This window comes from Nuphar pumila, chromosome 3 (genome assembly GCF_984573655.1).
Source record: "Nuphar pumila chromosome 3, dmNupPumi1.hap1.1, whole genome shotgun sequence".
In the NCBI taxonomy this organism is placed as follows: domain Eukaryota; kingdom Viridiplantae; phylum Streptophyta; class Magnoliopsida; order Nymphaeales; family Nymphaeaceae; genus Nuphar; species Nuphar pumila.
This window is the reverse complement of record NC_143251.1, coordinates 5,289,989-5,316,912: the sequence shown is the minus strand read 5'-3', so window position 1 is coordinate 5,316,912 and position 26,924 is coordinate 5,289,989. Positions and strand designations below refer to the sequence as shown.

The 26,924-nt window shown below is 37.4% G+C and overlaps 1 protein-coding gene across 1 annotated transcript in view; it reads left to right on the top strand.

Annotated features, from left to right (window-relative positions):
* The window catches only part of LOC149841732 (TIP41-like protein), a 29,872-nt gene that overhangs the window by 819 nt on the left and 2,129 nt on the right, over window positions 1-26,924 (top strand). The window contains exons 2-4 of the mRNA XM_090001134.1: window positions 1,556-1,741; window positions 19,264-19,351; window positions 26,408-26,524. Coding sequence (XP_089857260.1) covers window positions 1,556-1,741; window positions 19,264-19,351; window positions 26,408-26,524 — 391 coding nt within the window. The remainder of the gene's footprint in view (window positions 1-1,555; window positions 1,742-19,263; window positions 19,352-26,407; window positions 26,525-26,924) is intronic.

The following is a 26,924-nucleotide window of genomic DNA, read 5'->3' as shown; positions in this document are numbered from 1 at the left end:
ATGGAGGACATGAAACGGGGATGGAGGACATTAAACTGGGATGAAGGAGGAGATGGAGGTTAAAATCAAAACCCAAGAAGGGATGGAGGTTAAAATCAAAACCCGTGGGGGGATGGAGGGCAGAATTTTGAGACGGGGCAGGGGTGGAGACCTTGTCCCCCGTCCCCTCCCCGGTCCACTGCCATCCCTAACGATGTCATGCCTTCTCATTTATGGCCTATTAAGAACAGTTATAGATTGCTTGATCAAGTTGCATTGGTAGGAAAACAGATCTCTAGTAAGGAAACTTTTCAAACTGGATATTATGGTCTGTTCGGATTTCTTCTGTAGTGAATGCTAAAATTTTGTTTCTACTACCGCTAGATTGTTTGTATGTTATCAGCTGTTAATTGCTGAATATAAATTTTCACTCATGCACCTGTTTGTGAGGAATAGCCGCTGTGTTTTGATTGCATGAATAAGTTGGTTATTTGATGTGTATTTATGGAAAGAACTCAAGATGTCAAAACATGTTCAGAGATCTCAAAATCTTTTGAAACACCAAGCTTCAATTTCCTCATCCAATTTTGAAAATCTTGGCTCCTGGCACATGAATTGATCAAGTGATAAGATTAAGAATGCATCTTTTTTTAAGGTTTTGAAAAGAAACCCCCAACTTTTCTTTGGAATATCCAAAACTCAATGAGGTATTGCCACATTTCTGATGACCATTGTGAAACCAAGTTACTATCTGACTAGCCTAGGGAACTTTATGTATTAGCCAGATGAGTTGCATAAAACATTCTTATATTTCTTGTGTTGTTTTCATTCTCTTTAGTTATATATTTATTTGATGGTTTCAAGTTGTAGTGTTTCCATATTTCATGCTATATTTCCTATGCTTTTAAAGTAGTTTACATAAAATTCTATCTTATCCAACTATAACTAAGTAGCTAAATCCAATTATGTGCCATGTTATCACCAACTATAGTTTTATGTGGTTCACATCCCTACCCATCTCGTTACAGTGAATTACATCTAAGCTTCAGTTTGTTCCCTCTAGGAATCATTTCTTGATGGCTTTCATACGTGATCAGTTGATTAATGTTGTTGCCAGTTTAAACAAGCATGAGAATAAACTTTAAATACATGAAAATGAAAACGAGAATAATATATTCAAGGCAAACTTGGTGAAAATGACAAATGTTGATGTGGCATTTTCCAAAACCTGTCACCTGTAAGCAACACTTTGTTTGCATCAAGCAAAGATCAATTGATTTTTGGGGAGTAACCTTTTCTGTTAAAAGAAAATTGTTTATTTTTCTTCTATTGTGGTGAAGTTATTGGACCATTTGCAAATTTGGCTATTGTATAGCACAAGTCAAGCATTATTTTCTGTGTGAACTGGTTGTGGTTGAGTTGACTTGTTACATTTATGAGGTTGAAATATTTCATGCTGTTTGATATGATATAATTTCTACAATTCCACACAGCAGCAACACAAACACACATCAAACAAAACACACCTTCTTTTAAATGATCAATTCTAGTATTTACATGATTGTTGTGTTTGCAGATGGGAAGAAAGGCTTGGAACAAAGCACCTGCCTGAGATGGTGTTTGGAGATAGTTCTTTAGTTCTTCATCATATAGGATCCATGATTAAGATTTATTTCAATGCCTTCAATGCTCTTACTGAGTGGAAACAGGAAGCCTTACCACCTGTCGAAGTCCCTGCAGCAGAAAAATGGAAATTCAGAAGGTATGTTCCCATGCCTTCTCTCCTTCATTGTGGAAAGTTAGACAGAATTAGTTACTATTAATTACTGAAGATTCTGCCTATCGAAAAAAATAAATAAAGAACCTATCGAGAAAAATTGTTGCAGATTCTGAGAAATGTATCCATTGTGCTTTGACCCATGAAACGGAAGTCTCAATGGATGTTCACCATCTGACCCCAAATTATGTTAAAATATATAGACATTATATATATATATACATTGTAATACTCACTAGGGGTAAAATAGTCTTTTCACATGTATATGTGCATATCCATTATGGATATGATTTTTCACTTTCTTTATTTTTTATTTTCTTTTTTTCTTTATTTTTCCTTTTGTAATGAGGGGTCATAAGGGGCTTTGCCCCACCATATTGTAAGCTTGTTAAAGCTTTTCTCAATAAGAATTTACATATTTTTTAGCTCTCTCTCTCACATATTGTGTGTGTTAGTCAATTGCCACTTTGTGGCCTATTGTATTTTTGCCCATTAGTGGCCTATTGCTTGTATGCTTGTGCTTTTTTTAGTCACTAAGTGACATTATCTCTTTTCATTAGTGTTTCATTACATGGTATCAGAGCATTGGTTTTGAAAGTATCATTGGGGTACTCTTACTTACGTTTGAGTAGTTTTTAAATATCATGCATTTGTCCCTCCATGATGGCCGACAAAGTTACAAAGATCGATCTTTTATTCAAATTGAATGGAACCAACTATAGAATGTGGGTGGCCACAATGGAAAACAACCTCAAAGGTAAAAGACTTTGGGGGTATGTATGTGGAACCATTTCGGAACTACAATTGAAGCTTACCAAAAAGGAGAGAAATGAAGAAAAAACCTTGAATGAAGAAGAAAAGGCCAAAGCTATTCAAGAATACCAATCTAAAGTTGAATATTGGAAAAGTGAGCATGCCGAAATATTGGCATAGTTCATGAATAATGTGGAACTCAAAATTTGCCCCAATCTTGCCAATTTCAATAAAGCAAATGAAGCATGGTTCTTTATGAAAGATATACAACAACAACAACAATTACTCCTCCATCCCAAAACAATTGGGGTCGGCAATATGAACCAAAAAAGAAAATCATTCTGGGTCTTCCACATGAATCCTTCTCCTCTAATCATTTCTATTCAATGTCATGTCCTCGGTGAGGTTCAAAGCATTCATATCCTTTCCTATCATCTCCATCCAAGTCTTCTTAGGCCTACCCCGACATCTTTTAACTAATATATTTTTCCATTTCTCCATCCTTCTAACTGGAGCATCATTAGGCCTTCGCCAAATATGTCCAAACCACCGTAAACAATTCTCTCTCATCTTATTTTCAATGGATGCAATGCTTATCTTCTTACGTATCTCCTCGTTTCGAATCTTATCTTTTATTGTATTTCCACACATCCATCTAAGCATATGCATCTCAACTACACTCATTTTTTGAATATGATGTCTCTTGGCAGCCCAACATTCCGTACCATATAGTAAAGCAGGCCTAATTGTCGTCCTATAAAACTTTCCCTTCAACCGCAATGGCATTCTACGATCGCACAACACTCCAGTTGCACTTTTCCATTTCATCCACCCAACCTTTATCCTATGATTTATATCTCCATCAATTTCTCCATACTTTTGAATGATAGATCCCAAATATTTGAAACAGTCATCAACCGGTATTTCTTGCTCACCAAGCTTCACTACACTCCCATCACTACTATGTTGCTTATTAAACCGACATTCCATATATTTTGTCTTGCTCTTACTCAACTTAAAACCTCTTGCTTCCAATGTTTATTTCCATAATTCTAACTTAGCATTAACCCCAACTCTAGACTCATCAATCAAAACAATATCATCAGCAAACAACATACACCACAACACATTTTCTTGAATTGATCTCGTAAGCTCATCCATCACTATAGCAAATAGGAAAGGGCTTAATGCAAATCCTTGATGTTACCCAATCGTTATAGGAAAATTGGTTGTCACCCCTCCACAAGTGCGGACATTGGTTACTACTCCTTCGTACATATCTTTAATTATACTAATGTACTTGAGAGAAACACCTTTCTTCATCATTGTCCACCAGAGAACATCCCTAGGTACTCTATCGTATGCCTTCTCCAAATCAATAAAAACCATATGCAAATCTTTGTTCCTCTCTCTATATCTCTTAATAAGTTGTCTAAAAAGATGTATAACTTCTATAGTTGATAAGTTTCATAGTATGATTCATGAGTTTTATACCACGATAGTTTGTGCAATCTTGTATATCACCCCTATTCTTATATAAAGGCACCAAAGTACTCTTCCTCCACTCATTAGGCATCTTATTTGTCTACAAAATCTTGTTAAAAAGATTTGTCAACCATTCTAAGCCTTTCTCACCCAAGCATTTCCAAGCCTCGATAGGTATACCATATGGGCCAACTGCCCTTCTTGATTTCATTTTCTTCAAAGCCTCCGCAATTTTTTTCTTTTGAATCTTGCACATGAAGTCACGATTCATCTCATGAAAAGGAATGGAGAAGTCTCCAAGATCCTGAGCATGACTTCCATTAAATTGAAAAGAAGTGTTTTCTCTGGTTACGGGTCATGGATCTGAAGATCCAGACCCGTGACACCCACTTCTTCATTAATGGCATTATATAATATTGATTATTGTAAAAAGGGTATTCTAGTACCCTAATTTTGTTTGTAATCACATGTTAACATAAAGGAATACACAGCAGCCGACCCATACACAGCAAGGTATCGGTTTTTCCCAAACCTCTCTCTCCCTTTCTCTATCTCTCTCTGTTTCGCAACTCTCTTGCGTGGAACGAACTGCAAGTTGCAAAACTAACATGGTATCAAAGCCACGCTTCAGCTGAAACTGGGATCGATTAAAAAAGGCACGTCTGAAGATCCTTTTCTCCTCTATTTCCTCTTCTAAAGTCTGAAAATCCAAAAAGGTACGTCTGTTCTTGTTTTCCCTTTTTTTTGGAATCATGACTGACCCAGTCAGTCTCATTCTTTTCATCCTACATCTGTTTCTCGTTTCTTTCTGGAATCACGACTGACCCAGTCAGTCTCAGTCTGTTTCTCGCCTCTTTCTGGAATCACGACTGACCCAGTCAGTCTCAGTCTGTTTCTTGCCTCTTTCTGGAATCATGACTGACCCAGTCAGTTTTTTTGTTTTGGGTTCACGACTGACCCAGACAACTCAGATATTTTTCTGGTTTCTGGGACTCACGACTGACCCAACTAACTCAGTTTTTTTTTGGATTCACGTCTCATTCATCCCCTTCTTTTCTCACCCAGCCAACTCATTTTTTTTGGTTCACGTTTCATTCATTACTTTTCTCCCTACAGTTTCCTTTTCTCCTACTTCGGTGGTGGCCGAACCTTGGTTTCGCCACTGTTTTCTTTTTGTCTCTTGAGTGACTCAACCCAGATTTCCTCATTCAGCCATTAATAAGCCGATACATTAGGAATACATATTCACATTGATATTTTTTTTTTGGATTTTCATATCCGATATTCCATTTCATATACAAATTAGAAATCTGATTGACATTCAATTTCTGTTTCATATCAGCAATCTGAATTAGTTCCTGCAAAAAAAAAAAAAAGAGTTACAGAACTGCAGGTGTAAGCAGATTGTGCTGAATACATTCTTCATTCTGTGAAACATGAATTCTCTTCCTAGCCAGTCGGTTCTTTCTTCAAGTTTCCTCAGCCAACTTGTGTCTGAAAAATTAAATAATGGTAACTTCTTGACTTGGAAGAGGCAAATCATACCTTTCATTAGGAGTCATGATCTTTTTGGACATCTGGATGGATCTATTTCAGTTCCTCCTGAGTTCATATCACAAGAAGAAAGGGACAGCAAAGGGGAATCTACTACCGTATATGTTAGAAATCCTGAATTTGTGGCTTGGATGAAAAGAGACCAAACGCTTGTTGCTTATATTACATCAACACTGTCACAAGAGGTTCTTGTAGCCATTCCAGATGACTGCACTGCCATGCAACTTTGGAACAGACTTGTTCAGACATACTCACAGGTTTCTCAGGCCAGGATTATGTTTCTTAAAAGAGAATTTCAAATGTTAAGAAAGGATTCCATGACCATCATGGAATATTTGAACAAAATGAAGGTTATCACAGATCAGTTAGCAGTTGTTGGAAGTACAATTTCTGATAAAGATTCGGTACAACAAACCCTCAGTGGATTGGGACACGACTATCATATGATTGTCACTACTCTGTTATGTTTACCTGAGCTGCCCAATTTTGAAGATCTGCGCGCAAAATTGTTACAATATGAGATGGATCTAAAGAGATTTTCTGAAGAATCATATAGGGCACAAGAAGTTCTTGCTACAGGGGTCACTTATGCACGAGGACGAGGAAACTATGATATTAAGGGAAAAGGAGCACAAGGTAGAAGTGGTCATGGAGGTCGTGGATTATTGCCTACACCCAACTCCTATACCAACCCACAAAGACAGAGGCCAATTCCTACTTGCTTTCTGTGTAATAAAAGGGGGCATATCAAAGCTAACTGCTGGTTCAATCCCCTAAATAAAGGAAAATCAACACAAATTGAAGCAAAAAGAGGCACAGACAATACAAGGACCAACGGAGAAGTAAAAGAGTTGTTGTCAGCCTTAGCAGAATTGAATCTGAAACAAAATGAGCAAGGTACTTGGTATGTGGACTCTGGCGCAGCGACTCATGTTACTGGTGATGCGGGTAAGCTCCTAAAACTTGTTCCTTACATTGGTAGAAGTAGTATAGTTACTGGAGATGGATCACACCACTCTCTCTCGCATATTAGAAACTCCATCATACCCTTGCCCGAATCTTCCATCAATCTTTCAAATGTTCTTTATGCCCCTAATATCAAGAAAAACATTGTTTCAGTTTCTAAACTTGATGATATCAAAGCCTCAGTTGAATTTACTCCCTATTCTGTTCTTGTTAAGGATCTCTGCACGAAGGAGACGTTCGCTAGAGGAAAACAGCAAGGCAATATGTATGTTTTTCAAGAAGATCCTTCAGCACATATTCGCTCTGCAGACCCAAACTTGAAGCTCCAATCATCGTTGTCTTCTGAAAATCCTACCTGCGTTTTTAGTGTTTCTGAAATCAATAAGCCAAACCTTTGGCATGGTCGTCTAGGTCACTGCAGTAATAATTTCATTGAAAAGCTTGTTTCAAGTAACCTCATTCCCAAGTCAAGTTTAGGAATAAATGTAAATGACAACAAATGTTCTAGTTGTCTCTTATGTAAGAGTCATGTTTTACCATTTCATTCTATCAATAAAAGAGCTTCAAAACCTTTTGAGACTATATGTTCTGATGTTTGGGGGCCTGCTTTAGTTGCTTCTATGTCTGGAACTAGATACTATCTTTTATTTGTTGACAGTTATTCTCGCTATTCCTGGATATTTTTCATGAAACCTAAATCTGAGACTTTCAAGTTGTTCCGTAACTTCCATTCCTTTGTCAGAAACCAATTTTCTGAAAACATCCTAAGTTTCCAATGTGACGGAGGAGGTGAATTCTCTTTCATTGACTTTACTAGCTTTCTTCAAAGTAATGGGATAAGGAAAAAGGTGTCTTGCCCGCACACACCTCAGCAGAATGGGATTGCTGAAAGAAAGCATTGCCATATTGTTGAGAGTGCGATGAGCATGATGCATGATAGTAAGCTTCCGATCACTTTATGGACAGAGGCTTTTCATTCTGCAGTTCATGTGATAAATCGATTGCCCATGACTATTTTGGAAAACAAGTCTCCTTGTCTCTTTTTGGTATCCACCCCAACTACTATGATTTGCATGTGTTTGGCTGTTTATGCTATGTTCATGTTGACAGTTCAAGGAGACATAAGTTTCAGGACAAGGCTTTGAAGTGCAGGTTTGTGGGTTGTGCCGATGACTATAAAGGGTACAGGTGCTATGATCCGGTGAGCAAGCGCATCAAAATATCAAGAAATGTCATCTTCGATGAATTGAATTTTGATTGTCAATGTACTAGTTCTTCAGAATCAAAACATAAAGTTTAGGCTTATTATCCTTGGTTGAATTATGAACTTCTCGCAGGAGCTAGTGATGCTTGCTCAAATTGCACTCAAAAGGATAAGATACCTGTGTCTACTGATAGGTTGATTGATCATGAAAATACAGACTCAACTTTGAATCCAGGAAGATATAAAGGCTTTGTCTACACTCGACGAGAAAGAGAGTCACCCACCATAGTTGATTCGGACATGGACACATCCTCAACATCCAACATTGTTGATACTAGAAGATCCACACGTTCTCGCCATCCAATTGAAAGGTGGGTCAGTTATGAAAATTTCTCATTAGATTTTCAACTCTTTCTAACATCCTTGAATAAAGAAGATGAACCCACAACGTTCTCTCAAGCATCAAATTCCAGAAGATGGATTGAAGCAATGAATGAGGAGATGGAAGCTCTACATGAATGTGGTACGTGGGATGTCGTATCAAGACCACCTGACAGAAATGTTGTTGGTTCGAAATGGGTGTACAAAATAAAGTATAAACCAGATGGAACTATAGAGCGATACAAGGCGAGACTTGTAGCCAAAGGTTTTACACAGGAGCAAGGACAGGATTATGATGAAACCTTTAGTCCAGTGGTGAGGATGGGGACAATCCGAGTCATACTTTCTTTAGTTATTGAACACCAATGGACCATTAGCCAACTTGATGTGAAGAATGCTTTTCTTCATGGAGATTTGAGAGAAGAAGTTTACATGAAACAACCCACTGGTTACGCAGAAGGTAATCCTACAAAATATGTTTGCAGACTAAAAAGGGCGATATATGGATTGAAGCAGGCATCTCGATCTTGGTTTGACAGCTTTTCTCTTGAAATACAAAAATATGGTTTTAAGAAATCTCTTCTTGACCACTCCTTATTTATATTTAAGAACCAAGACACAATTACTCTGTTGTTGATATATGTGGATGATATCATCATCACTGGTAGTTCCAGTGAGCACATTGAAGAAGTCAAACATCTCTTGAATCAGAGGTTCAAAATGAAGGACCTTGGCAAACTACGGTACTTTCTTGGAGTTGAAGTCGACAGTTCCTCTGAAGAAATGACTCTCACTCAACATAAGTATACTATTGATGTTCTCAATAAAGCAGGTATGAAAGACTGCAAGCCCTTAAGCACTCCTAGCGTTCTTCATCAAAGGCTTAGCTCTCAAGACGAAGATCCATTTGATAATCCCACAGTACCGTAGCATAGTGGGTATGTTACAATACCTTACTTTTACTCGCCCTGATATAGTCTACTCGGTGAATCAAGTTTCTCAGTTTATGCATGCCCCATGTGAAGGGCATATGGAAGCAGTTAAACGGATACTACGATATCTGAAGGAAACAGTTGGGGATGGTCTCATATATAAGCGAAAGACAAATGGGCAAAGTGCACATGAGATCACTATTTATTCTGATGCGGACTGGGCGAGAGATCCAGATGAACGCAGATCAGTATCCGGCTATTGTGTATTTGTTGGGATGAATTTGGTTTCTTGGAGTAGTAAGAAACAAAAGGCTGTTGCCAGATCCAGTACAGAGGCTGAATACAGGTCAATGGCAGCCGCCACTGCTGAGGCTACTTGGGTTAGACATCTACTGACAGAAGTAGGAGAATCGATATCTCGATCACTTCTTTTGTGTGACAACCAGAGTGCCATTAGTATGTCTTTTAATCCAATCCATCACAGTCGTGCCAAACATATTGAAATAGACCAACATTTTGTGAGACAAAAGGTAGAAGAGAAAGAGATTGAGCCTCAATTTGTTCGAACTACAGTTCAAGTGGCGAATATATTTACAAAAGGATTGACTAAAGACAGTTTTTGGACGTTAAAAGACAAGTTGTTCATGATTCAAGATCATGCACAACTTGAGGGAGGCTGAAAAGAAGTGTTTTCTCTGGTTACGGGTCATTGATCTGAAGATCCAGACCCGTGACACCCACTTCTTCATTAATGGCATTATGTAATATTGATTATTGTAAAAAGGGTATTCTAGTACCCTAATTTTGTTTGTAATCACATGTTAACATAAAAGAATACACAACAGTCGACCCATACACAGCAGGGTATCGGTTTTTCCCAAACCTCTCTCTCCCTTTCTCTATCTCTCTCTGTTTCGCAGCTCTCTTGCGTGGAACGAACTGCAGGTTGCAAAACTAACATAAATAGCTTATCAAAATAATCCTTCCATCTCTCCTTAATCTCCTCATCTTTGACTAAAACCATTTACGTTTCATCTTTGATACATCTAACCATACCCAGATCCCTCGATTTCCTATCTCTCATCTTTACCAGCCTATAAATATCCATCTTGCCCTCTTTGGTATCCAACTTGTCATAAACCTCCTTATATACCTTCTCCCTCACGTTTCAAACTACTTTTTTAGCTTCCTTCTTTGCTATCATATACTTCTCCAAATTCTCGTTATCATGACTCTTAGAATTCTATAACACTCTCTTTTAACCTTAATAGCCTATGTCACACGGACTCGGCTAAAGGGTTGCCGCACCCGCGTCGACACGCACGGACTCGGGTGCGGCTTAGGACTCGGCCCGGACTCGGTCAACGCCGAGTCGGACTCGGTCAACGAGTCCGGGCCGAGTCCGTCCACATTTTGGACTCGGTCAACATTGACCGAGTCCAAAATTGTCCATTTCAAGTTTTAAATTATGTTTTGGATCCGGGTCGGGTCGGGTCCAAACCCGACCCAGATCCAAATTTTTTTGGCAGCCGAACCCTAAAAGGGGTTTATCGACAGGGAGAGGGGCTTACCCTCTCGATTTTGCCTCTCCCCCTCAGCCCCTGCAGCTTTCTCCTGCACCCACGCCGGCGATCTGAACTCCGGCGACAGGCAGCCACCGTCTCCCCCTCCGTCAGGTATGTCGACCCTCCTGCACCCTCTGCTCGTAGCCTCCCTCCTTGCACCCTTTGCACGCAGAAGAGGGGCTCGGGCCCCCTCCCTGCACCCTCTGCTCGCAGGGGAGGGGCTCGGCCCCCTCCTTGCACCCTTTGCACGCAGAAGAGGGGCTCGGCCCCCCTCCCTGCACCCTCTGCTCGCAGGGGAGGGGCTCGGCCCCCCTCCCTGCACCCTCGGCTCGCAGGGGAGGGGCTCGGCCCCCCTCCCTGCACCCTCTGCTCGCAGGGGAGGGGCTCGACCCCCCTCCCTGCACCCTCTGCTCGCAGGGGAGGGGCTTGGCCCCCCTCCCTGCACCCTCTTTATGTGTTAATTTATTGTTATATATATATAATTATAATATTTAAAATATATATATTTATAATATATATATTTATAATATATATATATATATATATATATATATATATATATATATATATATATATATATATATATATATATATATATATATATATATATATATATATATATATATATATAGCCGAGTCCCCGTGTCCAAATTTTTTGGAATTGCGCCGCACCCGCACCCGCACCCGCACCCATGTGACATAGTTAATAGCTAATTTGACATCCTCGTTCCACCATGATATATCCTTACCTAGCGATGCACCGTCTTTAGACTCACCCAATACCTCCTTAGCCACCTTTCTCATGCCACCTGCTATCTTATTCCACATTGATTCTGAATCCTCCTCGAGACATCAATCAACTTCCTTAACTACCTGCCCTACAAACATTCCTTGTTTAGCTCCTTTTAGTGCCCACCACTTAATTCTAGGATTTATCCTATGTCTATCCCTTTTGCGGTATTTTCTAATTCTAAGATCTAAAATTAAGACTCTATGTTGTGTAGCTACACTTTCTCTCGGTATAACCTTACAATCGATGCAACAACCCCTATCTCTCTTTTTAAGTAGGAAAAAATTTATCTGACTCGTATTAATCCCATTTTTAAATGTTACTAGGTGAGACTCCCTCTTCCTAAACCAAGTGTTTGCTAAGATCATATCATAGGATAAACCAAAATCTAAAATCCTTTCTCCACTTTCGTTTCTTTCTCCTATACCATAGCCTCTATGGATACTCTCAAATTCATCCCTACTAATGCCTACATGTCCATTAAGGTCATCACCGATGAAAAGCTTTTCTCCATAAGATATCCTTTGTACTACTCCATCTAAATCTTCCCAAAATTGATGCTTAATGGAATCATCTAAACCTACTTGAGGTGCATAAACACTAATAATATTAATAATATCCGTACCTAATACTAATTTAATAAATAAAATCCTATCACCCTTCCTACAGACCTCAACTACATTATCTATAAACTCACGACTAATAACAATCCCTACTCTATTCCTATTCTTATTTATTCCTGTATACCAAATCTTATATCCCCAAGGTTCTATCACTTTTGCTTTCTCACCTACCCATTTGGTCTCTTGTAGACATAAAATATCCATCTTTCTCCTACACATAACATCTACTAACTCTACCAACTTACCAGTTAAAGACCCTATGTTCCAAGTGGCTAACCTAATTTTATGGTCTTGAACTATCTTCTTTACCCCCACCCGTCCAACAAAGTGAGGGAACCCTTGCCTATTTGACACCACACCCGGGCGCCGGTGTGACGTGTCGCTTTTGGGTGACGACCTAGCAACCCTTGCCCATTTATCACTGCCTCCGGGCCTATAGAGTACAACGCGTCGCTCAGTAGGGAACACCCCAACAAAATTCTCATATTGGTTTATATTCATAGGGTGTGACTAAAATTTTTTTGCTGGCTGTCACTGGCCTATCGCAACCCTCCTCCTTTATCCGAGCTTGGGACCGGCAGTGTATAACTAAACAGTTATACACAGGCGGAGTTATGAAAGATATGTACACTCAAAAATATCTTGCTAAGATTTTTTTTTGCAATAAAAAATAAGGTGAACCAAGCAAGGGGATATGAGCATTAGAGACTACTATAGTACTCTATCTTCGTTATGGGATGAACTTGCTCTTCTCGAACCACAGTGGGAAGGAAATGCTATTGCCATGAGGCAAGAGCAAATAGTGAGAGAGAGGTTTTTTCAATTTATTCATGAGCTTCATTTCGAATTTGAACAACTAAGAGGTCCCTTCTTAATAGGGATTCATCCCTCTTAGTGAAATCCTAGACGATTTATGCTAAGAAAAAACTCGTTTGGCCCTTAAGAAAGATATTAATGAGGTCCATGTGGTATCTAGATCGAAAAATAATATGACATATAAACTTCCTCATTTTTTTAAAAATAACAATGGTGGAGTAAAACAAATTATTTATCACTATTGTAATGAATCGAGTCATCTATGACCGGATTGTCCTAAGCTCGAAAGGAAGGTGGCTTCCATTAGAGATTGTCCAAGCAATTCAAGTGAAGATTCAAAGAGAGATGGAGACATAAAGGACTTCATTAATCAATTTACCGAAACTCTCTAACAATTCATGAGGATCAATTCTTCCACACCTTCTACCTCTGGTGCTGCTATCTTGTCCACTCTCGGTATGCCTTCTTGGATTCTTGATTCGGGTGTCTTTTTCTATATGACTCCAAATGCATCTCTTTTATCCAAACCAAGTCGTAATTCTTTTAATCATTTGTTTCCACGGTCGATGAAACATTATTAGATGTTGAAGGAATGAGAAGTCTTAAAAATGTTTTTGGTCAAAAGAAAGAATTTTATGTTCCAAAAATTAGAATCATTCCAAAACTTAATTTAAACCTTTTTTTCGTTTATCAAATTACCGATTTTGGGTGTAGTGTTTTTTTTTCACCAACCATTTGCTATCTGCAGGATCTCTGGTCTGAGAAGCGGATTGGGCAAGGACATAGAAGAGGATACCTATATTACATTGGTTTTTTATCTTTGCCATCTAAATCGTTTTGTAATCTCGTTCAATCTAAAGATCTTGAGACTTGGCACAAAAGGCTTGGTCACCCTAGTATTTTCAAGTTGTATATTTTTTCTTTTTTGAAAAAATATTATAGTGAAAAGATATTTACTTGCAATTAGTGTTGTGAAAAGCGTTGAGGCGTAGTGAGGCACTCCACCAAAATCTGAGGCGAGGCGTAAGCCTCAAATTTTTTTTTGAAAACTTAAAAAAAACTATAAAAAATATCTAAATTTATAAATAAATAAAAAGTGCTTTATTGATGAAACAACAACCAACAAGAAATAAAAAATCTCAAATAAATATTGAAAAAATATGAGATTAACATGTAAAACAGTAAATGAACCATATATTTGGGTAGCAATGGACCAAATATTAGGTAGGATCCAGTTCCATCTAAGGAGAGTGTCTAAATAAATAGTCTTTTTTGTAATGAAAAGCAGGTTGAATGTTAATGAAAGTTGCTCTTTAGGGTGTGGAGGCCACCTTCTCCTTGAATTGAAGGAACATATTTTCTATTTCTTTACTTTCACCGATCTTTGAGTACTGTGTTGCATGTGAGATACACAACATCTAGTATAAGAGCGGTGATCTTGGTGATTTTGAGCATAGCTTGAATAGAAAGTGGAGATACATGACCTTAACGAGTTCTTGACTGCATTCCTTGAGATGGACATGCGATTGTGTGAGATGGGGACAATGACGACCCAATTGAATGTGCAGATTGAGGAGGCTGAAGCCATCCTCAAAATGGTTGACCATCTCTACAACTTTGTGAAGTTAGATACAAAGTTGAGAGTTGTCAAAGGATGCATCGAGAGATCTTGATGAGGCACTCGCTGACATTGATGAGATGGAGCTATCAGTGACTGTAGTAGTTGGCATGCACTAGTGTGGAATTGGCAGCGGAGATGGTGGAGGTTTCATCATTTCCTGGCACAGTAGACACTAATGAAGTCCATAAAAAATGGGATGAATTCCAACATAGATCGGATGATCAGAATGCTTGCTTGGCCAAGGATCAAGTGTTGGTGACTGCTGATCATGTGTCATTCTTTCCAGATCTATGGGAGGCATGTGCAGCCATTAACCTAATACCATCCAACGCAAATCGTTTGCTTGCAGTGTTCTTCAACGATTTGAACAATGAATTTGATGTTGCTACTATAGTACCCCACATGCTCGATGAAATGTGACTCCAATTCGTGCAAGAGTATTGTTTAGTGCCTGCAACTCTTAGCTTATGATTTATGCGACTCATAAAAGCACCAGCACAGAGCTTGCCAAAACGAGCTCTCAGTGTTGTTGCGTTGTCTTCTAATATGAGAATCTGATACTTTGGTGTGCAAAACAAGGTGAGGCGTGTATGCCTCACCTTGAGGCGCGCCTCAGGGCTTTTTGCGCTTTATGCCTACGCCTAGGGGTGGCAATCAGGTCGGGTTGGCGGGTCAGCATACCTCAACCCGAACCCGACCCGTTTATTAAACGGGTCGGTTGTGGCAAACACGAACCCGACCTGTTTATTAAACGGGTAACCCGACACGACCCACCAACCCGCTTAATAAACCGGTTGGCAGGTTAGCGGGTCGGGTTGGCGGACGGGTTGACCCGCCCGCCTAACCCGTTTATTAAACGGGTCAGCCTAGTTGGCGGGTTGGCATACCCCTAACACGAACCCGACCCGTTTAATAAATGGGTTAGGCGGGTCGACCCATTTATTAAATGGGTTCGTGTTTGCCCAACCCGAACCCGCCTAAGAAGCGGGTTGGCGGGTCGTGTTAGGTTTTACCACCCCTATCTGCGGCTCAAGGCACAAAGCCCCTCGCCTTGAGGCGAGGCTCGCTTTGTGCGCCTTGAGGCGCGCTTTTAATAGCACTGCTTGCAATGATTGTATCCTTGGAAAAATGCATTCTCTTCCATATCCACATAAGAATTTTATTTCTAAAAGACCATTTGAACTAGTGCATTCAGATGCATGGGGATCAACACCCTTTATGTCTAAAGAAGGATATTCATATTATGTTGTCTTTATTGATGATTTTACTAGATACACATGGGTTTACTTTATAAAAAACAAATTCGATGTCTTTTCCATCTTTAAAGAATTTCATGTTATTTAAAATCAATTTCAACATAACATAAACATTTTTAGATCCGATTTCGGAGGAGAATACATGTCAAAAGAATTTCAAAACTATCTTAAACTAAATGACATTATTCATCAAAGATCTTGTCCAAAAACTCTCCAACAAAATGGTCTTGCCGAAACAAAACATAGGTATCTCATTGAAACAACAATGACTCCTCTTGTTTCTAAAAATGTTTCAAAGAACTTTTGGACCGAAGTCACTCTTACCGCAACTTATCTCATAAATCGAATGCCTTTTTCTTTCTTAAAAAAATGTTTCTCCCTTTGAAAAATTATTCAAAATATCTTCGGATTTTAAAAGATTGAGGATTTTTTGTTAGTGCTTTGTTCTTTTTTAATGACAAGATAAACTTTCACCAATACCTCTTGAATGCGCTTTTATTGGATATGGTGAAAATAAAAAAGGATATAGATGTTATGATATTCAAAATAACAAACTTTATGTTTCAAGAAATCTGACCTTTCTTAAAGGGTAAAATAGTTTTGAAATAAAAAAATCTAAATAAGAAATTGACTATTCTTTCCTTTTTTAACTTATTACCTAAAAATAAGTCTGAAAGTGATTTAATTTGTGATGACAATTCTTATCAAAATGATGCTTTGTTACATCAAAATGGTGATTCTCGCAATGAGAATCCTAATAATATGCATGTGTATACTCGGCGTGAGGGTAATGAACATCAAAGTGTTTTCGATATATACTCTCAAGACATCTCTTTAGATGATCAAGTTGAAGAAACCCAACCTAGGTGATCTTTTAGGAATAGTAAACCTCCTAAAAAATTTGTGTTGTATGATTCATTTTCTTCAAATTATAGAACTTATCTAATGATGATACATTCCTATCATGAACCTTTCAATTTTAAAGAAGCTAAGCAACATCCACATTGGGTTGATGCTATGAGACTTGAACTAGAAGCACTCAACAAGGCTAACACTTAGACCATTGTAAGTCAACCATTAGGAAAAAGGGCCATTTGATGTAGATGGGTTTATAAAGTCAAAACCAAGAGTGATGGGACATTAGAAAGATACAAAGTTAGGTTAGTTGCTAAATGATACGTACAAAAATATGAAATAGACTATGAGAAAACCTTTGCCCCAGTTGTTAGGATGACCAATGTAAGAACCTTAATAGCTTTAGCATCTATTAAACACTGGTCTATCTATCAATTAGATGTCAAAAATGCATTTTTAAATGAGAATCTTTGTGAAGAAGTATTTATGGATCTTCTATCGGGTCTTAGATTGATAAAGATTTTTTTTTTAAAACTTAACAAAGCTCTTTATGGCCTCAAACAAGCTCCAAAAGCTTGGTAGTTGGTATGATATTTTTAGTAAAGTTGTTCTTGCTAATGGTTTTATCTCTTGTTATATTGATACTGTTCTATTTGTTAATTCTGTAGGAGATCACATAAATATCTTATTATTATATGTTGATGACATGATCATCATTGAGAATGATAAAAAGGGCATTGAGTTTATCAAAAATATTTTTAAACATAATTTTGATATGTCTGACCTTGGATTTCTAAGGTATTTTTTAGGGATTGAAGTTGCATATTATTCTCGAGGGTATGTTCTGTCTCAGATAAAACTTGCATCAGACATTATTGCTAAGTCTGGATTAACTGACGAAAAGAAAGTGAAAACTCCAGAAGTAATCAACGCTAAGATGAGAGTCAATGATGGAACTCCTTTAGAAGATCCCACTCTTTATCGTCAACTAATTGGATCACTAACGTATTTGTCTATTAATGCGTTAGATATTACTCATGTTGTTCACAATGCAATCCAATTTCAGAATGCTCCTACTTCTATTCACATGGTTGCCGTCATGAGAATTAACATATATTTAAAGGAAACTATAACAAAAGGACTATTCTTATTTTCCTCTTTGTCTCCTAATTTAATTGTTTATACTGAATCTGATTGGGGGATAACCCTAATGATCGTATTTCTACAACAGGTATTGTGTTTTTCTTGAAGAATCATTAATCTCTTGGCGATGTAATAAACAATAGAAGGTGTCTCTTTCCTTCACATAAGTTGAGTATCGGGCGATTACCACCACTACCATCAAACTTGTTTGGTTGAGAAGTTTGCTCAAAGATATTGGCGTCTTTCTCTTTACTCTTTCAAAGTTGTGCTGCAACAATAAGAGTGCTATCTGCATTGCTAGCAACCACACCTTCCATGAATGAACAAAGCATATAGAGATGGATTGTCACTATGTTCGAGATAAATTTTTACGGAGGACCATTCAACTACCTTATGCTACTTCGAAGTACCAGCTAACAGACTTCTTCAACAAAGCCTTACCATCTTCTCATTTCTACTTTCTTCTCATCTAGCTCTCGGTGATCTCACCGTATGTTTGAGGGGGGTGTTAAAATATATAGATATTGTAATACCCACTAGGGGTAAAATAGTCTTTTCACATGTATATACACATATCCATTATGGATATGATTTTTCACTTTCTTTATTTTTCTTTATCTCTTTCTTTTTCCTTTTGTAATGAGGGGTCCACCATATAGTCGTTGGACCCCTCCAACGACTCTTTGGGAGCCCCTCTTTGGTTCCTTTTTGTGTATAAATAAGGGGCTTTGCCCTACCATATTGTAAGCTTGTTAAAGCTTTTCTCAATAAGAACTTACATATTTTTTAACTCTTTCATATATTGTGTGTGTTAGTCAATTGCCACTTTGTGGCCTATTGTATTTTGCCCATTAGTGGCCTATTGCTTGTATGCTTGTGCATTTCTTAGTCACCAAGTGACATTATCTCTTTTTGTTAGTGTTTCATTACAAATTAGTGTTTACCTGATACCCAACCAGTGGTGGGAAAAAAGTTTACAAAATGGTGACTTACCATTCTGTGATTTTGGTCTAAAATAGTTTCAGAAATAGGTGCAAAATCATATTTCATGGTTACATAAACAGGTTCAAGTTATTTATTTTTTTTTCATATATCAAAAAAACATCTTTGAAAGTTCCCATCTGCTCTTTGAAACATTTTCTGCTTGGGGGTGAGTTGGGGCATGGACAGATTCAGCTGTCAGAGTTGCAGAAACTGTGATGATTTAACCTGAATGGTGATGTGTCAGAACAACAAGATGGCATCCACTTATTGCTACTTTGCAACTTGGACTAACTCAAATAGGTGATCCATCAAGATGGTTATTAATCCTGTCTCAGCGAATGAATTCTTGTTTTAATTCAGTTAGCTGCGGTCTACTTTTCAGACCATGACAATCCTTGTTTCAAACTTATTATCATTAACAACATCTACATTGTAGGCATAGTTACCTTTCCCTGGTTCCAGAGCGACATCTTTCTCTTGACATACCATATGCTATTGTCTATTCACTCTTTTTACTATTGTTTATCCTACTACAAATGGTTAAGCATATCACCACCCTAATTCTGTTTGTTATTGCAGCAAACCTCACCAGCAAGTGATACTTGATTACGACTATACTTTCACAACACCTTATTGTGGCAGTGAAGCTGTGGATCCAAGGGCAGAGGTTTGTAACCAAATAGTTCTTCTTTCTCCAATGCCGTTTCAATTGACTTAATGAGCATAAAAATTAACTCATCCATAAGTACTGATGCATGAAAATCTTTGATAAAGCTTATATTTATTATCTGGACTGTTTTTTGTATGATTCGCTATTCTCAGTCGATAATTGAAGAACTTATGACAAAAGTGTATGGTTCCATTCATTATCGGCAATTTCTCATTTTTAAAAAACTTGCGAGAAATTAAAAAAAATCCATAATTCTCGCATTTTTTGGCAAAATATCGGCAATAAAAAAATTAATTAAAAAATATAAAAAATATTTTTTATAAGAAAATATTAATAAAAAATATTTAAAAATAAAAATACATGATTTTTTTGCGATAAATAGCCATTTAAAATGTAAATATCGTTTTAAATCGCGGTATTTATGTTTTTTCATAAATCTCGCGATATTTTGTAAATCTCGCGAGAAATTGCCATTTTAAACTTTCAGGCAATTTCTCGTGATATTATCGCGAGATTTTCATAAATCTCGCGATATTTGTCACACTGGTTCCATTTCATGTGCTGAAAAATGGTCATGTTTCCACATAAAACTTCTTGAAGTTAAGGCTGCTGGATTTAAGTGATGCTTCACATGATGAGTTAATAGTGGATACAATCATACAACATCTAAGGCATTCACAGAGATACCTTAGTCATAGTAACAGGTTTTAGATTCTACACAATGAGATGTGACTCAGAAGTGGTAGATAGCATGCCAATTCTGAGCAATTCTGTATATGTTGATAGTCTGGTATCAAAGCAATAGGATTCCAACCATGAGAGAGATAGCAAAGAAAAAGAAGAGAAACTTCATTAGCTAAAGAATGAGAGAAGATTACGACATATAGGGATCTACCCCTTTTGGTTACACAAAAAGACAAACTGTTGAATTTCTAACTTCCTAGTTAAATACAGAACAAAGGGGGTCGACCCCTATATTCTCATTCTTTTTGAAGCTAATGAAGCCCTAACCCTTTGAGTGCTCTTCTTCTTCTTCCTCTTTCCTATTGCTTGGATTCTCTTTGTGCAATATGGTATTGGAGCCATATTGGCACTAGGAAGAAATTGTGGGAGCATCCATAAGGCATCATTCTCGTTCCACCTGAAGCAGGCACGAAACCTGAGGTGCTGACATCAGCACACCCAGGTGACTTTTTGGGTTTGTCCTGTTTGATGTAAGGATTTGGTAGATCTTAATTTTAGAAGAAATATGCATAAAAATTGCTGTAATCGGAGCAGTATTGGATTTTATGTGATTTTTCCAATATTTTCTGCTTTCGGTTTCAAGTTTGATTCATATTTGTTTAATCTGCTTGGCGTGAGTTTATCAGTTGTTTCTATGCATGCAAATGAGAAAGTTCATGGTCATTTTTTAGTGGGTCATCATCTGATTGTGGTTTTGGGGCTCAAAAATCAGATTTAGCTGAGTTTTGGCTAGTTTTGAGCATTTTACTATTGTCTGTAAACTAGTTTTGGCCTTTTGGGTGATTTGCTTAGTGTAGACTGCTATAGCCGTTGCAGCATTACATAAATGTGTAGAGCTTCGATTTGGGCACCCTTTTTGTGCAGTTTGTGGGTGTTATTGGTGTGCATACTCTGTTTGTGGGTGATATTGGTGCTCATCCCTTACTTTGGGTGTTGGTAAATATCTTTGTTGAGCATTTCGGGGAAGTAATTGTCTTTGTTGTGCTTGCTGTAGTAGAGGTTTATACGGATTGTATTATTTATATTTTTGGCTGTATTGAGTGTGTTTGTGTGCAGCGTTGTGAATTTGTAGTTTTGGGGTTGTGGTAGCATGGAGAAGGTAGACCCTATTCAACTTACTCTGGTTAAGTTAGATGGGACCAACTATGGATTTTGGTCTCACTTTATGACAACAATCATTGATGGAAAGGGTTTGTTTAGGTACCTTGATGGTACCAGTGTGAAGCCTAAAGAGGGTGATCCCAATCATGATACATTGATGAAGGAGTGAAAAATGAATAATGCGAAAGTAACATCATGGATTGTTGGATTTGTGGAGTAGAAAATAGCTGTGAACATTTCAAAGTTTCAAGAATCCAAGGATGCGTGGGATTACTTGAATCAAGTATATATGCAAGAAAATTGGACAAGATAATATCAACTTATGCAAGACTTGCAAGCTATAAGGCAAGTAAACAAATTAATTCAGGACTTATTTCGGAAATGCAGCAGATGTGGGATTCTCTTGCCTTGATTGAAAGTGGCAAGAGAATCCCACAAGGTGAAGACCCTGAGATCAGATTCAGGGAGAGAATATGTGGGTCTGAATATACGTGAATTCTTATTGGAGAAAGGTATGGTACATCAAAGATCATGTCCCTATATTCCAAAATAGAATGGTGTGGTAGATTTAAAAAATAGGCATATTTTTGAAACTACTTGTCTTGTTGTTCAACAGTGGCATGCCTAAGGAGTTATGGGCGGAGGCAGTGGGAGTTGTACATTTGATAAATCGGATGTCATCTAAAGTTGTTGCAAGAGTTTCTCCATATAAGAAGTTGATTAGTAAGGAAGCTGATTATGACTCATTGAGAGTCTTTGATGATACTTGCTTTGTTCTCTTTCCCTCTCATCAAAGAGACAAGTTGTCCCCCTAAACTGTAAGTGTTGTTTCATTGGCTATCCTGAAGGGTAGAAAGATTATAAATGCTATGATCTTATTGGTAATAGAGTTTGGACCTCAAGGCATGTAGAATTTCTGGAGCACATGCCATATTATAAGAATAATCAAGTTGATGGCCAAGAGTCTACATTTTCTTTCTTAGTGCCTTTCACACAAGATTCAGAGACAAATAAGGACAAAAAGTGGATTACTTACTGCATGAGACCATTAGGCATTCCTTCTCAATCATTCCTTGAACAACATAATTAAGAAAGTGAACTTTCGTTAGAGCCAAGTCCCAATGTCCCCCAAGTTGATCTTGATGAGCAAGCACCTGAACCTCCTTCCATTCCTTAGGTGCGTAGAAGCTCCTGACCTTCAATTTCACCAACTCGTTTTGTTTTCTATGATTCTTTTTCTGTTACTCACCAAGCCTTTCTAGCCATTATTCAGTCTTATCATGAACCAAAATCTTATGTTGAAATTGTGTTGGAGCCTAAGTGGCAGAAAGCTATGTTTGAAGAATTGGAGGCATTGGAGAGAATAAAATCTTGGGAGCTAGTTAGTTTGCCAAAAGGGAATAATGTGGTGGGGTGCAAATGAGTGTATACGATCAAAACTAGGGTTTATGGATTAATAAAATGATATAAGGCTCGACTTGTGGCAAAGGGGTATAGACAATAATATGAAATAGATTTTGTTGTGATCTTTGCTAGACACGATTTTGAAAACCAAATTCAAGAGTCAAACTTTTCCTAAAATGGTTAGTGGAATGTTAAATATCGAATATATGAATACAATCTAACTAAAGAAAGGCACTTAATGCTTGATTCGACTAATTGGTCTTAATGTGGGGTCCACACACTCTTCCCTAAGGGGGGTACTTGCCTTTTAGAGCCAAAAGACGCCAGCCCAATTGGGCCCACACGTTTTGGCTTAGCTAGTTACTAAAAAAAATTCAATCTCTTTCTTAAGGCAAGTGAATACAACCATCAGGTAAGTGATTCAAAAATTGAATCCTTAATTGTATATTCAATAAATCCTTCCAGATTGGCATCTTCAAGGAAGACCCAATTACTGTGGTCTATTCCTGACACATCCAAGAATCTGTCAGATTTTACAGAACTGAAAAATTCATCCGGAAGCTCCGGATATAAGTGTTTCAAAACCGAGAAAATTTTGAAAATTAGCCTGTCCCAAAATTTAAAATCCCGAAAAACCTATTTTTGAAAAACACTTAAAACTACGGCCAAATCAGCTCCGATTGGGCTGATTTTTTGGTCTGCAGACAATCAACACACCAATGAAGAGAATAAAATAATTTTTCAGAAAAACTCAGAAAACATGCACATAAAATAACGAGACTGCAATTTCTGGTTTGAAAATTCAATGCACTATTCAATTTGAACACTGTTAACTTTAAACACATGCAATAACAGACTTTACAAATCTAAGTACTTCTAAAGATAGTAAATAAAACTAATTATACTAAGGAAATTAAATCTAGCAGGAATACCTAAGTTACTTGAAAGGAATAACAAGTTAATGCTAAAGCAATGCTTAAATATACACAATTAACTAAACTAACTTAAACTAAAGCACAAATTCAAATTAGAATATCTACAGTAAAGAAAATAACTAACCTAATGTACTTACTTGAAGTAAACTAGCTACTTCACTTAAAATGAAAAATGGAATTTAAAACTAATTTAACTTACAGTTAAAACTAAATTAAACCTAACTAAGGTTAATTACTTAATTAGGGCACTAAGGGGCGGGTTTTGATTTAATTCAAGATAGTGCATGCCCCTAGTGGAGCCACTATGGTTAAGTACTATTGACAAGAAAAGAATTTAAACTTACCTAAATCCCTACACCACACGATTTTAATTAAGACCTAATCACTATACCTAGTTACTAAAAATAATCAAGGCAATTAGATTAAATCATGGATAGCACGGAAAGAAATTTCAAATAAAAATCTAGCCTACCATTCAAAATATGACAGCTACCTAAGACTAAAGACAACACTTAATAGACTTACCTAAGGCTGAACAAAAGAATCAAAAACTTCCCTAAATTGCACACATGACTACTATTAGGACTTTGTTAGTAGTGACAGTTGTCAGGAGGTGGGATTTGTGACAATTAGATGTTAAAAATGCTTTTCCGAATGGTGACTTAGAAGAAGTATACATGGAGTTTTCTCAATGAGTAGTTGATAAGGAAGGCAAAGTGTGTAAGTTGAAGAGCGCTTTCTATGGTTTGAAACAATCTCCAAGAGCTTGATTTCACAAGTTTAGAACTGCAGTTGTTAGGGTTGAATTTCAGGCAAAGCTTTCATGATCTTGCACTATTTGTTGCATCCTCGAATTAGGTGCAATGTATACTTTTGTTGTATGTGGATGCTATGACAATTGTGGGCTAGCAGAAAACTTTGAAACAAAAGATTTAGGCAAGTTAAGGTATTTCTTGGGGCTAGAAGTTGCATACTCTTAGAGAGGCTACTTGTTGACTCAAGCACAAGTATGCAGTTGATTTGATTAGCAAAGCAAGACTAGCTGAAGGTAAGAAACATGTGGATACTCATGGAAGCCAACTGCAAGCTAAAACATTCAAATGATGAGCTTTTTTATGATCCTACAGTGTATAGGAAGTTGGTAGGGAGTTTGATTTACTTGACCATCTCTAGGCCGGATATCACTTTTATTATGCATGTTGTGAGTCACTTTATAAGTGCTCCCAGTTCTTCTTACTTGGCAGCTGTGTTAAGAATTATTAAATACATCAAAAGCACCATGCACTATGCATTATTTTTTATGTGTCCTCTGCCTTAGAGTTGAAGGCATATTGTGATACCAACTTTGGTAGAGTATGTCAAGATAGGCATTTTACCACTGAGTTTTGTATATTCTTGGAAAACTCCTTGATATCGTGGAAGATAAAAAAACAAAAGAGAGTTACTTTGTCCACAACAGAAGCAGAGTATCGTGTTATGACCAAAGTCACAACATAGATTACATGGTTGAGGTGGTTATTGCAGGATATGGGTGTCACTATTGAAGGCACTACTACCTTGTATTGTGACAATCATAGTGCTATTCAGATAGCTAAAAATTTGGAGTTTCATGAGATGACAAAGCACATTGAGCTAGATTGTCACTTTACTCATAAAGCCTACTTGAAGGGAATTATTTCATTGTTATACATTGGGACTGCTAGTCAAATAGCAGATTGTTTCACCAAAGGTTACCCTTGAAGGCATTCCAACCATTTCTTTTCGAACTTGAAATGATTGTTTTTTCATCCCAAGTTTGAGAGGGAGTGTTAAAGAATGCCATATTACATTTATACGTGCTACTTTCATAATTGTGTACATATATTTATTATTGAGGTGCATTTTTGTAACATAACATTAGGGACCCTAGTCAACTATTTTTGTCTTCTTGTGTAGCAAAGCGGGTCTACCCCTATATGTGTATTCTCATTCTTTTTTAAGCTAATGTAGCCCTAACTCTTTAAGTGCTCCTCTTCTTCTTCTTCTTCCTCTTTGCTAGTGCTTGGATTCTCTTTGCGCAATAATGTCTAATGACTTTCTTGATCCTATGTCACATGGACACTTCACTTAGCATATGCATCCCGTATTGACACGACACAATACTCGGACACTTCACAAACACAGTATGACACTTTATCGACATAGTCAAACCAGTTTCATGCACAATCAACATTGTTTTGTTAACTTTATCTATTTTCTTTTATGATCTTATTTACTTATTTCTTCATATTCACTGGAGTTATTTTTCTTTTAAAATTTTTCATGAATTACATTACATTTCAATTTCAACTTAGTTTCATTATTTGATGTTCCTAAATGTAGTGATTAAAATTGTTGTTCTATACACACACATGCATACATCTATGTGTGTGTACGGCCATGTCCTTGTATCCAAATTTTTGGAAATTATCATATCGTACTAAGCTTATCAGCATCGTGTCCCGCTCCCACATCCATATCCATGTGACATAGTCTTGATCTGCTATACTTTCTTCTATTGTTTTGTTCATCTTTGTTCATTTTCTTCTATCATTTCACCTTTGTTCTTATTTTTTCTATATATTCCCTATATTTCCTTTATTTATAAATTTCATGGTAAGAAAAAAGGGCGCTCTTAATTGATCTGGTCTGCCTTTTTGGATAATCTGTCATGAATTGAATAATGTGTGTTGGAGCTGTGGGTTAACAGACTATGGTTTAGATTGTGTTTACAAATTTGTCAGTTATTTCTTGGCATCATATTTTGAAACAATCTGCTCTATAGTTTTAGAGCTTTAACTCAAAGTCCTTTGAACTATCCATGAACTAACTCATTCTATTAGATTACCAGATGGCTACGGGGATTGTGCCTGAAGATTCAAGTAGATGTTTGCATTGGGAGGATTGTGAAGAGAGGATTGATCTTGCTGCCTTAGCTCCAAAAGAACCTATAATCTTTTTTGACGAGGTATTTGAGAACCCACTATTTTACATTTTTTGTGTGCATCACTTACTGGATCAGATTAAGTGGAAGGTGACCCTTATGGTAGTCATCTAGTTGGTGTCTGGCTCAAATTGACATTGGTGAGATCATGAATTGATCATATTCCAATAGAGTTGGATTTTGTTTGATGTAAGCAGAATCTTTATATCTTTGAGCCGACATATGCAAATTTTCCATCTCAATTGAAACTGGAAGCAAGGGTGGTTCCAGGCCTCAATGATCCAGAAACCTGCAGGCTAAGTGCCAAAAAGATGGTGGGTGAAAACAGTGGTTAAGAATTGGGCAGTGATTCCCCCTTCCGCTTCCCTTTTCTGCCATAGAAGAAGCTGGAATTAGTGGGGCTGGCACCATCTGGTTTGGATAG